At 41.7% G+C, this 17,681-nt stretch overlaps 1 protein-coding gene across 1 annotated transcript in view; it reads right to left on the bottom strand.

Annotated features, from left to right (window-relative positions):
• DCAF8 (DDB1 and CUL4 associated factor 8) overlaps positions 1-17,681 on the bottom strand; it is a 1,751,511-nt gene that overhangs the window by 1,559,889 nt on the left and 173,941 nt on the right. The window contains exon 2 of the mRNA XM_044059248.1: positions 9,271-9,338. Within this exon, the coding sequence (XP_043915183.1) occupies positions 9,271-9,319 (49 nt within the window). The 5' untranslated portion in view covers positions 9,320-9,338. The remainder of the gene's footprint in view (positions 1-9,270; positions 9,339-17,681) is intronic.

The following is a 17,681-nucleotide window of genomic DNA, read 5'->3' as shown; positions in this document are numbered from 1 at the left end:
GGCCTGTCCTGTCTTATCTTGAGCAATACTCTTGAGAGAAGGGGCAAAGGGGGAAAGGCATAGATTGAGAGATTTACCCAATTAAAAGAAAGCGCATCCACTTTCCAGGCCCTGATGTGAGGGTTCCTGGTGCAGAATTTGCTGAGCTGGTGGTTGTAGGGGGAGGCAAAGAGATCCAACTCTGGGGTCTCCCACTTCTGAATCAGAAGGCTGAAGATGCTGGGCTCCAATTGCCACTCATGTGGGTCTAGGAGATTTCTGCTCAAGTCGTCTGCCAGTGAGTTGTGTTTGCCTGGCAGGAATTGGGCTTGCAGATGGACTTGCATGTCCAAGGCCATGTGTCACAGGGCCATGGCTAACCTGCAGAGTGGTTAGGAGTGGGTTCCCCCCGCTTGCTGATGTACCACATAACCGTGGTTTTGTCTGGTTTTATTAGCAGTTGTCCTGGAAAGAGTAGGGAACTGAAAGCTGTCAGGGCGTTCTGCACAGCTAGCATCTCTTTTTGGTTGATATGTAGATGAATCTGACTTGGGCTCCAGTGGCCCTGAATGCATTTGCCGTACATGTGTGCTCCCCAAGCATAGTCTGATGTGTCTGAGCGGCGTGGGGTTGAGTAAAGGGCAGTCCCCTGTTTTGGTTGCATGCTTCTGCCCACCAAAGGAACTCTGTCCTTAGACAGGGTATGACAGGAATGACTGTTTCCAGGTCCTGAGAATGTTGGCACCAGAGACTTTTTAAGTACCATTGAAGTTTCCTCATATGCAGTCTTGCATATGGAATTAGCAGTATACACGAGGCCATGAACCCTAGGGCCTGCAGTATTTTTCTTGCAGATCGCTGGGTTCTGATGGCCATTTGTTTGAAGTAAGCTATTAGATAGACTTGTTTTTCTGAAGTGAGGAATGCCATCTGGGATGTTGTGTCCAAGCTTGCTTCCAAGAATACAATCTTTTGATTGGGTGCCAGTTTTGATTTCTTTTGGTTGATGGTGTACCCCAAGGAAGTAAGAAGGTTTTTCACAAATGTCACGTGCTGCAACAGCAATTCCTGACTGTCCGCCTGAATCAGGCAGTCGTCCAAGTACATGTAAATTTGGATATTTCTCTGCCTGCAGTAAGCAATGGCTGGAGCCAGGCATTTTGTGAATAATCTGGGCGCAGTGGATAAGCCAAAGGAAAGTGCAGAGAACCGATAATGCATAGATCCGTCCCTGAAATGTAGATACTTCCTGCATGACTCCCTTATAGGGATGTGCAGATAGACTTTTTTTTAAGTCTAGAGTGACTAATCAGGCATCCTTGGCTAGCATAGGTAGAAGCTGTTGCAGGGTAAGCATTTTGAATTTTGGTACCACCAGGAAGGTGTTGAGAATTGAAAGATCCAGGATTGGGTGCCAACAGCCCCCTTTTCTGGGTACCAGGAAGAGTCTGGAATAGAATCCTTGACCTATCTGTTCTACTGGAACAGGCTGAATAGCTCTGATGGAGAGCAGGGAAAGAATTTGGTTTGGAGGAAGGTCTGGGAACCCTCTTGGGGTTGGCAGTGAGTGGAAGTAAAATTTGTACCCCTGGGATACAATGTTGAGGATCCATCAGTCTTGTGTGATGGACATCCAGTTTTTTGCATGAAGGGCAAGTTTTCCTCCTAGGGGCACCAGCAATTGGGCAGGGATGGGGAGTGCAGTAAAGAAGTCACTGTGAGTTTTTTTCCGTAAGGAGGTGGCTTACCAATCCCTGCTTTGGGGGTGGGGGCACTCCACTGCTTAGATCTCTGCATACCCAGAGACTGTAGTCTGGGTGGTCTGTTTCCCTTGGGTCTGGCTTGAGACGGCCTGGAGGGGGTTGGAAAGGGCCAGTGTTTGGAAAGGCAATGCCTACTGAATCTAGGGGGTTGCACTTGTAAGAATTCTTTAACAGTCTGCATAGACTTGGCTTTTTCATCCATCTTTTTAAGAACCTCTTCTGCTTTGGTGCCAAACTGTCCTTGTTCAAAGGAGCATTTAGTAACTTTGATTTGACATGGTCTGGCAAAGTCTGCTCCTTGAGCCAAGCATGTCTTCTCAGTAGAGAACCAGTGACTACTGCCCGGCAAGATGCTTCTAGGACGTCAAAGCCACACTGCAAAGCATGCTTGCTGACTTGTTTTGCAGAGTGCATAAGCTCCTGCAATTCTTTATTTTCTACAGTCTGTAAAGGTAGCCACTTTTTGTTTAATAAGTCCCATAATATGCTGCTGGTACTTCAGCATGTGAAACTGACAATTCAATGCCTAATAGGAAGAATTGCAGAGGTATACAACTTCTTACCCCATCTGTCCAAAACTCTGGAATCCCTGTCCGAAGGGGTGTAGTCTTGGCTGTAGTTGCCTTGATACCTTTAGGCCCCTGGGAAATGATCTCTGGGTCAACAGTAGGATTCTTGAAAAGAAATTTGTGAGTGTCAGGTATTATGTAGTACCTGTCTGGTTTCCTATGGGCAGGAGGTAAAGTATCAGGAGTAAGACTGGATTCCATAAAAACATCAACAACTTCCGGGATAGGGGGTATTGCTAAAGGCCTGTGCTGTGACAAATCTAGGAATTCTCTGAGTCTCTTTTTGGACTGAGGATAGTCTTGGTATTCCCACTGAAATGCTCTCTTAAAGTATGCAAGGTTTCACCAAAAGAAAAATCCTCTGGAGGGGAGGCAGAGGGAATGGATTCCTCTGCATCTGAATCCTCATAAGTAGATAAGGGCATGTCTTCATAATCAGATACATTGAGTTATCAGACTCCTGGTCTGTTGAAGCTGCAGGGGACTTTTCTCTTTTCCTCTTAGCAGGGGAAACCTGACTTCCCCTAATCAGCATAATAAGGTCTTCTGCCATTCTAAGCATTTGTCGTTGTGGCATGGGAGTAGGTGCATGTACTTTCGTCGTTGGCTTTCTAGGTGTAACGTGTACTCTAGGCCTAAGAAACTCAGTAGCTTTAGTTAAAAAAGAAGTCTGAGTCGAACATCGGTTAAGCGAAGAACTGCCTCAGAAGCTGGTGCCTGCACAGCGGCTCCGGACCCATCCAAGGTAGAGACATCCGCAGGTTCCATAGTCAAAGAGTCTCGCAGCATACAGGACTCTGAATCGGTCTCTGTAGAGGCCTGCGAATCCACTGAATCAGAGGTATTGGTGGGAAAGCATAAAGAAGTCCCAGGGGCCAGTCGTGAACAAGTGCATACCTTGGAGACTCCCAGCCTGGGGGGGGGTCAGGGCAAAGTAATTGCTGCATTTGGCATTGATGGGTGATGCAAAGAGATCACAGAAAGGCTGGCTCTCAATTGCAGAAGATCTCTTCTGCTACTTTCTGACTGAGGGACCACTCCTGTGGCCAAAGAATGGCTCTGCTCAGTTTGTCTGCAATCATGTTGGATTTCCCCGGAAAGTGCTTTGCTATTAGAAAGCAGTTGGAGGATTTTGCCCACTGCCAAACCCTCAAGGCTTCTCGACAAAACGGATAAGATCTGGTTTCCCCCTGTTTGTTTATATACCAGACCACAGACATGTTGTCTGACTGAATTGCTATTGTTCCTAGAGGGGGAGAGTTCTGAAATGCTTGCAACACAAGGAGCACCACTCATCTCTAGAACATTTATGTGCAAGTGGGTCTCATGTTCCTGCCAAGTGCCTTGAACTACATTCCCAAGAAAATGCCCCCCACCCTCTCTGGGATGCATCCGTCACTGTAGCTTTGTACTACGGGGGGGGGGGTTGGCCTTAAGATACTACAGGAGAGTTGAGCCACCACTGAAGTTCTCTTTTGCAAGAGCTGGTTAGTATAATCTTGTGAGACACTGGAAGATCCCAAAAAGACTATTGTGTCGACAGTAACCACTGGAGGATTCACATGAGTTGTCGAGCTAGTGGTATTAGGCAAAATGACTGCTTCAGTTGTGCTAACACTTGTAAGACTAGCTTGGCCAAAGCCTTTCTCTTGCTGATTAGGATGCTTACATGACACTGAAGATAGTAGACTCTTTCTTGGGGAAGCTTTGCTGACATAACTGTTGTGTTTGTTTGTACTCCTATGAAAACCAAGGACTGACATGGCTGTAGAGCAGACTTTTGTAATTTATCATGATTCCAAGGGATGAACAAAGCTGAACGGTGCAGGCCCTGGCTTTCTGAAGATGATGCTTGGTCAGGGCAGAGATGAGCCAGTCATCCAGATATGGAAACACATGGAATCCTATGCACCCTCAGGTGAGCTGCTACTACTACACACTCTGGGGGCTGTAGCAAGACCAAAGGACAGAGCTCGAAACTAGAAGTGACTAGCTCCTAGTCAGAAGCGCAGGAACCTTCAGGATTGCATGCTCATTAGAATGTGGTAGTACGCATCCTGAAGGTCTATGGAGCACATCCAACTGTCTTTTTCCAGGAGTGGAAGTATCGACTGCAGTGTTACCATCAAGAACTTGCTCTTTTTTACAGACCTATTTAGAATGCTGAGATCCAAGATGGGTCTCCAGTCCCTTGTTTTCTTTGAAACTAAAAAGAATCTTGAGTAGGTTCTGGATCCCTTCTGGTCTGCAGGGACTTGCTGGATGACTCTCTTGTTCAGCAACTTCTAAGGTTGCCTGTTCCTCTTGACTGGGTGGAACGTCTGGAACCAAGATATTTACAGGAGGAGGGTAGGTGAAGGGAATGATATAGCTCCTGGATATTATACTCTACACCCATCTGTCATATGCAATGTTTCACCCGGTTTCTTGGTGCAGAGACAAACGACCCTCAACTACCTCCGGAGGCGAGCAATCGGGCACTCCTTCAGAATTCTCTGCAGCCCTGGTTATGTGGACCCTCCTCTCCCGAGAGGTCGGCGTCTACCATTATTGTTCCCTCTCGGTTCCTAAAGGAACTGTCACCTTGTGCATCCTGAAAAGACCTGTGGGATTTTCTGAACCACATTTTCCCACTATCCCTCTGACCCTCTCGGAAGGGTCTGGTGGGTGAAGATAAACATCCTCTAATGGCAGACAAGGTCCTGCCCTCTTGTTCCCACCTTGTAAGCGTTTCTTTCACTTTTGGTCCAAAAAGAGAGAAGCCATCAAAAGGGGCGTTAACTAAGGTAGGCAATGCCCGAACCCACAGTTCTACTCGTTCCATCTGCAGCATAGGATATGAGCTTCATGGAAGAGTTTACTACAGAATTGAGGGTGGCGAGCTGAGCATTAACTTTATCTGCTACTACATCAGCTATGGCTCCTCCTTGGCGGGAGTCAGAGTTCTTTTAACAGGTCCCTCTTTAGCCTAGTGACATGGGTAAGGTAAGTTCAGGGACTGAAGGGCAAAGTCACGGATGAAAACACTCACTTCCCTATCTATCCACAGTCTTAGAGTTTTTATTAGGATGATATCTGGAGCATTTCTCTCCGGGCCTCCGCTGAAAACAGGCTCTGTGGAACCTAGTCGGACTTTCCCGGTCAACAAATGTTAAATAAATAAAATAAAAAAATAAATAAAATGATGGATAGAGGAGCTAGTGTTGGATAGCTCCTTTTTAGTAGTCGCTACCATGACCATGGCATCAACTGCAACTCCTTTAGTAAGAACCCCTTTATCCTTAGGTGCCGTAATGAACTTATCTGGCCTTCTAGGAGTAGGCTCTATGGAATATGGGGTCTCCCACGCCTTCCTAGAGACTAAATCCATAAGCTCATCAGAACAAAATCAATCAACCCCAACTGCCAAAGGTGTCCCAAAGCGACATAACAAAGTAGGAAAATCTTCAAGGTATACCACCACGAGCTTGCACTGTGTCAGAGATAAAAACACTCTTTATTAGAAGAAAAAGAATAAAAGTATTAAAGACACACGAAATTCCCAGCTGAGATGAGCGCTTTCGGCTTCTTAAACCTTCTTCAGATCATAAATAACAAGTGCTGGGTAAAAACATATATATTGCGTTGCAGCCAATCCAGTGGCTTAAAATATGTTTTATCCTATCAGCAGTGCACCTCTTAACTCTTAGTCCTTGGTCAAAAAACTCTGCACAGAATCTAACTTCCAATCAAAATCCTTTGCTGCTGCAATGTCCTCAATCAGGTAACATACACACACTGTTCTTTACATCTCTGCACTCAAAGGTTAACACCCTACAGAGTATAAGTACCATCAAATTATTTAAGCATGGTTTCCTTCCAGTCACTGGTGCAGCCTATTAGAGTGCAGTTAACCAAGCCTTCAGCCAATCTTGTAAACACTATTTCTTCATTGTTCATAAGTACTTTTCCATTACTAACCTGCTGTAAAAAGCAGACAATGTTTGCATTTTTTTAACTTAATTTTAGTATGTTTACTTTTATTATTCCTGTTCATCTATGTTTCCTCTATACATTGCCATCTATTAGCAAAAGTTTCCTGGTGAACAAGAGGGGGAAAAAAAAAAAGAAGACCCACATTAAGCAAAGCTTCCTCACTGCTTCAAACAAGGAACAAAAGCCTTACGAAAAGGTTCTCATCCTGGTTTTCTGCATATAATCTTTTGGTTCAACAGAAAATATAAAACCATGCATTTACATTTAAAGCTTTGGAAACTATATCAGCCAATCTTAGAGGTGGAGATGTACAAAACCTCACATAAATTTGTGAAATAGTCGGATTACGAACCTGCAAGCCCCACTGACCACCAGGTCTTAATATTATGATCCCATTGAAACCAGTTTTAAAGAATATACTTGGTAACAGCACTCTAATAGGCTGCACAAGTAACTGGAAAGAAACAATACTTAAAAATTTGATTGGTACTTGTACACTACAGGGCGTTAACCTTCTCTGAGTGCAGAGATGTAAAGAACAGTGTGTGTACGTATCTGACTGAGGACGATGCAGCAGCAGCAAAGGACTTTGATCGGAAGCTAGATCCTGTGCACTGTTTGTTTCTGACCAAGGACTAAGAGTCAAGAGGTGCACTGCTGATAGGATAAAAAAGATTTTTAGGCCACTGAATTGGCTGCAACACAATATATATGTTTTTTACCCAGCACTTGTTATTTACGATCTGAAGAAGGCTTAAGAAGCCGAAAGTGCTCATCTCAGCTGGGAATTTCGTGTGTTTTTAACACTTTTATTGCTTTTCTTCAAATAAAGAGTGTTTTTATCACTGTTGACAGTGCAAGCTTGTGGTGGTGTACACCTTGAAGATTTTCCTAATACGCTCATCAGAAGGTGGAGTCACCCAAGAGGAGGAAGGGCGAGACCCAAAGGCTTTCAGGTAAACTGACTCCTCAGCAGAAGTGGGGCTGGACTACCAGTCAGCTCTCTGATTTAAAAATTCCAGGTGGTCTCCAAAGCTGACATCATCAAGAGGTGACCTTGGGGACCCTTCTGCCTCATCAAGGTCAGTGTCTGAAGTGACAGACTCCTCTAGGGAGTCAAGGTGTTTCTGCTTGCAGGTCCTCTTCCAAGAGACCTCCACAGTGGGATGATCTGAGGTGGTTTCAAAAGAGGGGGGAGTCTCTTGATGGACAACATGAGGCCTGGGGTCTCAGGTAATCCTTCCATAGGATAGCAGAGAGGATGAAGACAACTGGCCCATAGAGGGAGGACGATCCGATTAAGGATGTGCCTTAGACTTAGGAGTCAGAACTGTCCTTATAACCTCAAAGGCAGACTGCCCCCACTCTGAGGATTCCCCCAGATCTGACAAAAAAGGTGTTGGAGCTGAAGACATCCCCAGAGCAGGCGACATAAGTGCCAAGGCAGGAGCAGAACTCACCCGCGACGAAGCCCCGAGAGGCAGAGTCTGAGCCAGAGAGATCAGAGCTTTGTCCGAGAATCCAACTGGGGAGTGTTAGCTCCTAGAGGCTTCCTGCTCCGAATGGAGAGAAACGCTCAGGGCGAATGTCTGCGCAGAGTAAGCGATTGACCTAGAGATAACACTGACATGACCTGCAAAGCTGAATCTTCCGGCTCCAAACCCAAAGGACGGACTGGAGAAGGAACAGCTACTAGGGAGGTGGACTGCATCTGAGCCGATACCTTTGGGCACAGATCCAACAAAAGCATGGCCAGGACCAGAGTCTTCAGCAGCCTCTACAGAACCCAATTCATGTCTTCATTGGATAAGCTCCTGGTAGGCTTAGCAGAGAAAGATGGTGATCTGGACTTAGTAACGGGCATGAAGTCACTGGTTCAAGTGAAGGCGATCAGCTCCGATGTGGAATATGTGTCAGCACAGAATATGTCGGAGCAAAGAGCTCTGTCGGCTCCAATGTAGTTTTGGATCCAGTGGTGACTGCCTGCTCCAAGGATGCTGGAGGAGTAGAGTGTCGAGAAGTTTTGGGTCTCAGCTCTGAAGAATCTTTTGGAGCTGAAGATGCCCCCTTGGAAGTCTTATCCTGGGATTTTGAAGAGTCTGAAGAAATAGCCTCTGAGAAGGGTGATTTTAGCAAACCCTTCAATATCAACTTGTTTTTAAGCTCGAAGAGAGCTCTCTGATTAAATCTATGACACATGGAACAATTTTCTTGTAAATGAAGAGCCTCCAAGCAATAAACACAGAGAATGTGAGAATTGCCAAGGGGCATTTTCTTTCCGCATTTTTCGCATTTTTTGAAACCTAACAGTTTTCCCCTCTGGTTTCTGAGACATAATCAGTCAAAAACTTTCACATACACAAGGGTAATGACTAAAAAGGGGATAGAAAGTGAAAACCTTTTTTTTTTTTTTTTAACAAGAAAATCGTCCTCTAACTTAAATGGACAATCAGAGGAGGGAAAGAAAGGGAAAAAGTTGTCCTCTATAATTAGAGGAGAGAAGTAGTAGAAAGAAACACCTAACTAAAATGGACGGTAGAAATGACCCTCTAACTTAAACGGGTCTGCACATTAAATGGGGTAGGGTAGACTCACAATATAAGAAAGACAATAAGACTAAGAACAACAACATTATTAGTAAGCAATTCGCTATACTTGGTCCAGAGCTTAGGTAAAGGGAAGCTCTTCGCTGTGCGGCAAACGTAGAACAGGTGCATTACAGGTAGGGAAAAATGCCCATGAACTTGGCTGAGGACTTCGAGCTTATGTAAAGGCAGAGATGGATCCAACCTATCAGTGAGAATAAAGACGAGACGGGCAACAACACATCATAAGTTTCACACCAGCTTGGTGTGCAGCTGTAAATAAAATAGCTTTACAGGTAAGTGTAAAAGTAAATTCTTTTAAACACGTTTTCCTCATTTCTCTGCTAAATTACGGCAGTATTCACCCAGTCGAGAAACTCTTTTCTATACTCTACTTACCATCTGCTTTGTCTATTTTCACTTCTGCCTCTCCTTCTTTGTCTGTCATAGTTAAACTTCTTCTCTTTCTGAAATGCAAAGCAGAAATAAAGAAAAACATGTAAAACACCATCTGAAGTGGTCATTCTTGTAGTCCAACAGCTAGCTATTCTAGGTTATATACTGCAAGTGAAACAACAAACATAAGCTGTTAGACAAATACAAAAATTACGTCTAGTAAAATACTAGCAGAATTCAACTGTATGTATACGGGGAACAACCCCCCTATTTTACATCTTACTGACAGTTCAGACCCTTCCTACAGGTTCATAGGAAAGTATTACTCTAAATGCCTTTTGGGCCATTTTATGCCTGGACAATTTCTCTTTTTGTGCTCAAAATAACCTATCCTATTTGGTTACAGATTGACCTTATCCATCCTATGGTTGACAATTACAGATTCCCATTATAAGAATAACTGGGATCATGCCACAGATAATCTGAGGTGAGGCATGCAGGAGATAAAGTATTTAGGGGTTGCCTCTATACATCAGTAGTACAGGGGGCAGCCCTGGAGTAAATGTTCCGTTACTCATCCACAGATCCAAGTTACACTTCAACATGGACAAGGGTGAACTTCGTTTTATGTGCATGGGGAGTGTTCAAGAAAAGTGTCATCCTCTAGGAGATGTACCCATCCTTCCAAAATGCACCGTTGATGTCGCAGAAGAGGTTTAGATCTCTAGACAGAGTACTTCTGATGGATTTACTGCACATCAGCATGTCAAATGGCATCCGTATTGCATCAGAAGATGCACTGTATGCCATACAAAGGTCATTTCTTAGTAGTGTATCAGAAGATGCCTTGTATGCCATACAAAGGTAATTTCTTAGTAATCTGTAGGATACAGAGTATGATGACAGGGCTTTAACAGTCCATGTAGGACATGTTGTTTAGGCCTCGCTATTTATTTATAATGGTTTACCAAGGTAGTGCACTGATCTCAAAGGACTATTTGCAGGTAGAGCCTGAGTGACTAGGAACACAAAGAAAATGAATAAAACATTTAAAGATACAAGGATATGCTAAAAACAAATATTTACAGACGCAAGAACATGCTGCAACATTTAGTTCAAGCCGCAGTTAATGTCAAAACATGCATAGACAAATGGAATTATGCTTAGAGCTTTATGGATAAGAAGGCTTATGCTACAGGGATAGCAGCATATCATTACATGGGGATGTATGAAGACATTAGAAGAGGTGGGTGAGAATACTTGCAGGAAAGGATACAATGAGGAGAAGACAGAGAAAAGGTGTGAGAAAACTTCAAACAGAAGAGAAGTAGAAAGAAGTGCAAGAGAGAAGTAAAGAGAAGGGGGGAGTAGGGCAAATGAGAAGCAGTAAGTAAAGGGGATGACAAGAGGAGAAGGAAGGATGAAACAGAGATAAATGGGTGTGTGAGAGCTACAGGGTTCAAGTGACACGAGTGAAAGAGGCTGCACTTTGCTTGGATGAAGAGGTGTTCCTTGAGCTGCTGCTGTATGAAGTCCAAGAACTTTTGGACATCTCAGACAGAGAGGAATGAAGTCCCATGAAATACATGCCAAAATACATACATGGACAAATGCATGCCAAAGGGGGCATTATATTCAAATGACTAGTATAATGAGGGCTGAGTAAAGGGGCACACTGACATCCCTAAATCTAAACACAATCCCTTCATTAATAAGCTATGCAATATAGAAGGACTTACTTAACACTGGACATATGCTGGTCAAAAGTTAACTCAATTTCCACACAAGTTCCCAAAACCCAAACAACTGGGTCAACTATTAGGGGAACATTGTTCATGTGGTAGTTCCGTGGGGTAGATTATTTCTCAAATACAATAATGCATTTTTTGTATTTAGTTTCAGCCCATGATTTTGGCACCAGTTATATATTTGGGACAACCCTTTTTGCAGGATGGATACATCATTTGGAGATTCAATCATTGATTCTAGCTTGAAGTCATCTGCAAACTTAGTCAGAGCCCTTTGGTATTGGTTTTTAGTTCAGAAAAAAAAATGCCAAATAGGAGATTTCCAACACAGAACCCTGGGGGACTCCACTGGTGACTGATGTCTTTGTGGAAGATTTCCTACATCCTGTGATCCAGTTGGCAATCCAGCATACAGGACGCATCTCCAAGATATCAAGTAGTACTCTAAGCCATTAATATAAACATCAGCTGCGGAAACATTCTCAGACCCTAAACCACTCCAGTCACATAATTCTTCAATATCAGACTTTACACCAAATGTTTTCTTAATGGGCAACCTCAGTACATACAGCCTTTCATATAGTTGGAATTTAGTTATTCCCACATGCTTCATTTCTTGAGATGGCTTGTAGTAAAGAAACTGGTTACAATAAAGTACACCTGATTTAGGCAAGTACAGTTTAAGTAAACTTGCCACAACAGTAGTTGTTACAATGATCACTGTTGCATTAGCCTAAGCTACACGGGTAGATTATCATAGCATATATTGACCAAGTGGGGAGGAAGAGAGTCCAGGAACCACTGTAGTAAGATCCGAGCAAACCCTGTCCTAGATCACAAAAGGAATCTAGATCATAGTGCTTTGTAAAGAAGTGTGTACAGAGGTTAAAACTGCTACTTCTAGAATCCAGCCCTTTCCAAAAAGCAATCTTCCTCTGGCACTACTCAAAGTTCAAACACACAGAAAAAAAATCTACCATAACGAATTGCATTTTTAAATGTATGTCTATAACTGTATATAGTATTACTGCACTTTCTTACTTAAATACATTATATTTTCTGATTTACTACTGTACACTGTATATTGTACACTTCTGTAACTTATCATACTATGCCATGAAATGCTATTGTTTGCTCTGTTAATTTATACTCCTCTCTGACGTTTGTATTTTTAACATGTATGTGGAGCTTTTGTATTTTTTTTATGACCGTCATGAATGTGGAGCTTTTCTCCCCAGGTCTCTGCTGAAAATGGGCACCCGACTGCCCAGTCAGACCAACCAGGTAATCAAATATAAAATAAAAATAAATAGATGAAGCCAAGGCCCTGATAGAATGAGCATTGCTCCTGCCTGGAATACTTTTGTTGTGGTAGGTATAACAAAAGGTAAAAGCAAGAGACAATCCTTATAAATGTTCTGAATTGACACAGGTTGTCCTTTTTTTTCCTAAGAAGAAAAGAAAAACAGACCAAGATCCCATTAAACTTTGTTCTAACAAAACAAGTACAGGAATCATCTGTGAACATCCAAAATAAGGAGTATTTGATCTCACCTCGTATTAGGTTCTGTAAGGAAAAGAGGGAGACGGCTTGACTGAAGGATAACTGTGATGCCATTACATGTATAAATAAAGACTCCTTCTAAAGGATACTATATTTTTGTACAAAATGAGATAAGGTTGAACCACCATATGAACTTGCAACTCTGATACGTTTCTTGCGGAAGGTCGAAGCAATTTGTAACACCATATTCCACGTTAAGAACATCAAAGACAGCTTGGTTCAAATGAAGCAAGAGTTACTTGTACTAAATAGCAAATTAAGATTCTAAGGAGCAAATGAAGTCTAGACAGCTTCATACCCAATACCCTTTTTAAAACGTTTTCATGAGACTGCAGTGAAAACAGGGGGAGTCATACGCAGACATGCTGAAATGGCCAGCAGAGGAACCTGGATTTAAGAAAAAGACAGGCTACAGTATAGTAAGTCTCACATATACACTAGCTCTGAATGGGTCCTAGTTATTTTATTGGGAATACCAGAAAACCTTTTCTCTATACTAATATACAATTTTCTAGTACTATGACTTAGTGCAACATTGGCACTCGTTACATGTCCTCGTAAAATGGTGTCAGAAAGGTAAAAAACAATTCAAAGTTCCAGGCAGTCAGCTACAGTTGTTATTGCTAGGGTGTATTAAACAACCATGGTCTTGTGAGTGTAGATCCAGTCTGTGAAAAGCTTGTGATAATTGCCCCTTGCCATTCCAAAAGAAGGGACAGCCACTGTTACCTCATCCAGCAATGACACCACAATCTTTGGAGACTCCCTTAGAATCATCGGAAATGCTATGAATACAACTGCAGAGTGGAAAAGCATACAGCAAAATTCACGTGCAAAGTAAAGAAAAGAAAAGGTATTCACCTTCCCGGCCTACAACAATGGGAACCTGGAACAGAAATTTGCCATGTAATAGTTAAGTGTGGAAGCAAAAGATATATTTCAGGTGTTCCCCACAGATTAATCAAATCTTGAAAGACCTTTCTGTTATAGTTTTCATTCATGAAGCAGTCTTTTCTTTACTAATAAACACAAAACATCTTCATTAAATTATCACTTATGACATAGGCAATCATACATTCATATAAATGAAAACAAACCACACTGACAATTTTAGTTATACATCACTTACAATCTATACAGCCACTGTCAAACACTACAGAGCTCATACAAATCCTGCCTTTTAGACCTCACACCTCATCTGCATGCATTGTTCCCAAAATTTCCATTTTTGTTTCTATGTAATTGGCTCCTACCCTTTTCTAAAGATCCCAACTCCAGTTTTGTCAGTTACTATATTCAGTTGTTTTTTTTTTCTCTGTTGTATTAACTACTTCTAGTGCAGTTGGTTTAGACTTTGATTTCCATTTCCTACTAACTGCTTTTTCGGCAGCCACAATAATTAGGACTTAGCAGGGCCTTACTATGTCTAGCCAATTTTGATTCTGTATCATAGCTCAAAAATCACTTTTATAGCCATATCAATTTAGACATCCAATATTTCTGAGAAATCTGCTGGGAATTTTTAAAGTCTGCCAACTCATTACACTCCCAAAAAATGTTCCCAATTACCTCTTTCCTCACCTCCAACATTTGCTATCCACCGGAGGAAAACTGAGTCTACTTGGGGTATAAAAATAGCTATGCAAGCATTTCCAAGCAAAGATCCTAAATCCTCTAGACTTTGTTGCATATTTTGGAGACATACATATATCTCTCCATTGTTTCTTTGTGAATTGCTTATCTAATCCCTCCTTCCAATCCTTTCTAACCTCCTCTGACTGATTCTTACAGTTATCAAGCAATATTTTATATGCTCTACTAAATTATTCCTTTTTAGCAGCAGCTTCTGTTCTAGATTCTACTGAAAACTCTGCCAGTGCTAGTCTTTCACTTAAGACTCACCCTATTTCTTTCTCTTTGCCTATTCTCTGATATCATTCCTTCTTAGGGAAGCCACTCTCTAGCCTGCAGCCCAAATAAATTCTTGGCATCTTCCCATTCTATTACCTTTCCCTCTCTATTCTTTTGCTAGTTTTCTCCAGTAAATTCCAGCCCCTCTTGCCCATTGTCTGCATCCCTAATTGCAGTCATCCCTATTGGCAGAATCTCATTTCTCCATTCCAGTGTTGGTTTAGTTCTTGGAACACTTTCTGCTACTTTATGAATATAATATTTTTCCATGTTTTATTAATTTCTACATGTCTTTTCGGTTTCTAATATGATGACAGGAACAGACCCTGTTCCCAAGTCAAAGTATGATTAAAGTTCATGAAATTATTATTTCAGTCTCTGATGTTAGCCAGAAGTGCCCTTTGCAGCACCCGCAATGTGCCCAGTAAAAACAGTACAGTTGTGTACACTTACCATAGATGCTCGAGTTTATTCACTGCTGCAGTCATTACATTTGGGTAATCTGCTGGCAGGTTACCCTCAGTCGGCCTGAATTCCAAAATCTTAGGTCCTGCATCGGTTGCTGTCTCCTCTTCCATGACGTCACGTTGTCAGGGGTATAAAACATGCAGCCGATGCCATTTTCTTTAGTTTTTCTTGCTCCCGATGTCAGGTGCCCCCACCAAAAAGGTAGCAAAAAAAAAAAATAATATATATACACATATATATACACATATATATACATATATATATATATACATGCATCAATATAAACTTTACCTTCATCGACAAGCAAACACACCACATAGGCTGTAGAAGATAGAGAAGGAAAGAAACTCCAGAATGACATGGGGGTGGGTGGGAGAGTAACCTGGACTGCAACAGTGAATACACTCGAACATCTACATTTATGTTAAAGGAACACTACGGGCAAATGATGAAGAAAACATAATTTTTATCTTGCCATGATTTACTACACCTCCCAAAGCTGCCTGCAGCAAAATAAGTACTGATTCCTAATTTTATTTGGTTTTTACTCGTCTGCCCTCATGGGGGCAGACATCGTGATTCCTATGGAAAGCTAAATCTGTCCCATAATGCACAGACTGAGAACAAATAGCCCTACCATTTGTTGTCAGACTAGACTTCCACTCACTTAGACTGGAACACCTGAAAAAAAACTGCCAAGTTTGAGAGTCTGCAGCTCATGTGTCATTGACTGGTATGCGCTGAGTTTTACAAATGTTGTTCCTACTGATGTACTACACATTCTCTGAAAGAAACTTGCAAGTGTGTCAATAAATTACTGAGATAAAAAAGACTTTTCACAAGGAGCAGTTTTGCAAGTTTCAGTTCCTGGCCTGGTTACTCCTCCCATCTCCCCTCCTTCAGTGGGCTACAGTCTCACATTTCCAGCTTTACTAGATTCAACTATTTAGTCAGATTTGCAAGACAATAGACAGAAAAAAAAAAATCACAGCCTGGTGTGCCACTAAATTTGTTCCTTTGTATGTCTCTATGCCTCTTCACTTCTGAAAAGCATTTCCCAGGAATAAAAAAAAAAAAAAAAAAAAAAACGCATCAGTCCAGAGTTTAGGCCAGTCTATCCATTTAAAATGTGCACAGTAAAATATTCAACTTATAATGCATTTTGGCTGCTGACATGGTTATCTTTATATAGTTATTCTCTTATAGTATAACCTGAACTTATGGTATTTAATGATAAATTTTACAACAGTTCTCTGTTTCTTAACAATGACCTCCCAAGCCGCTGATGTGACCTAGTACTTTTTCTTACTATTGCTTTATCTAGTTTGTCTTAGTTGTATACCTGTAGCATATCTCTCATCCTCTCAGCAACAGACTCCTAGAGAAAACTTCCAAAGCAGATACTTGTATTGAAAGAGTAGCAGCGGCTGTAGCAGTGAAACTACACTCCAAAACAAAGCACTCAAACATAGTACTGACAAACACAGGGGAATGTACATGTCTGAATCAAGCAGTGATGAAATTGCTAGGGGCTTCACTGAGCAAAATTTTACTCTTAATTTCTCCATTTCATAATCCATAACATTCGCACCACACTTACAAAGGCACACCTCCTTCTTCCACAAACACAGCTACCCACACCCACACAACATACCAGTCAAATTTAAGGCTTTTCCCACCTCTCTGCAAAACACTGCTGTAATGGCTTTGGCAAACAAATGAAAATGATTGATGGGTGTTGGTTCGACTCCCATCCATATCTCTCAACAGTACAGATTTTTGCAGAAAGTTCATTTTTTTTGTCTGTTTTTCATAAAATTTCAGTTTTCTGTCAAATCACTGGCAAATCATTGAACACTGAAGTCAGAAAGTTGACAGGCATTTGATTTTCAGACTTCATATCCTTAAGAAAATTCACTCTAATGCAAAACTTGTTTATAAACTTTCTAAGTTTGTAAGTGCAATATTTATAAATTGTCCCATTTTTGGGCCTTTGTCCCCTATTATTTATGGCCTTGTCCATATTTCTTGTTCTATAATGTTGAGAGTTATGCTGCCATCCCTTCCTACTGGAGCCAGTCCACTGCACTTGCACAAGTGTCCCCCTCAGCAGGGCAGCAAGCAGGTATCAGTGCAGATTTGCTTTATAGTTCTTTTACACACACACACACACACACACACACACACACACACACACACACACACACACACACACACACACACACACAGTAAATCTTGTTGTCCATGTTATTTCTTCTTTTCCGTGGTTTCGTTTCTCTTACTTGTAATGTTACTTTTACAGTTCTTTTACACCACACACACACAGTAAATCTTGTTGTCCATGTTGTTTATTCTTTTCCTTGGTTTCGTTTCTCTTACTTGTAATGTTGCTTTTACTCATTTTTTCTCCTGCTTCCCATATCTACCCTAATTATTACTTCTAACAAATACTTTTTCTCACTCTCTCTTCTCCTCCTCCTCTTTATCCACTATTTGAACTTTTCCACTCTGACATTTGCTTTATGGGTAAATAATGAACTGTCACCCTTATGTCAGCACATTTCAATGCTACATAATATTGCATTTAGTCTAATAATAGGTTCATAGGTAGGTACTATGCTATCAGCCTAAGGGCCTAAGTAAGCCTAGACAACAAGTTATCCTGGCTTATGCCACCCAAGAAAGTTATTTTCCTGTGCCACTTTCGAGCAGAGCCACAGAAG

The sequence above is a fragment of the Protopterus annectens genome, chromosome 17.part0 (assembly GCF_019279795.1).
Source record: "Protopterus annectens isolate FY-2018-M chromosome 17.part0, PAN1.0, whole genome shotgun sequence".
Classification (NCBI taxonomy): domain Eukaryota; kingdom Metazoa; phylum Chordata; order Ceratodontiformes; family Protopteridae; genus Protopterus; species Protopterus annectens.
This window is presented reverse-complemented; position numbering and strand designations above follow the sequence as displayed.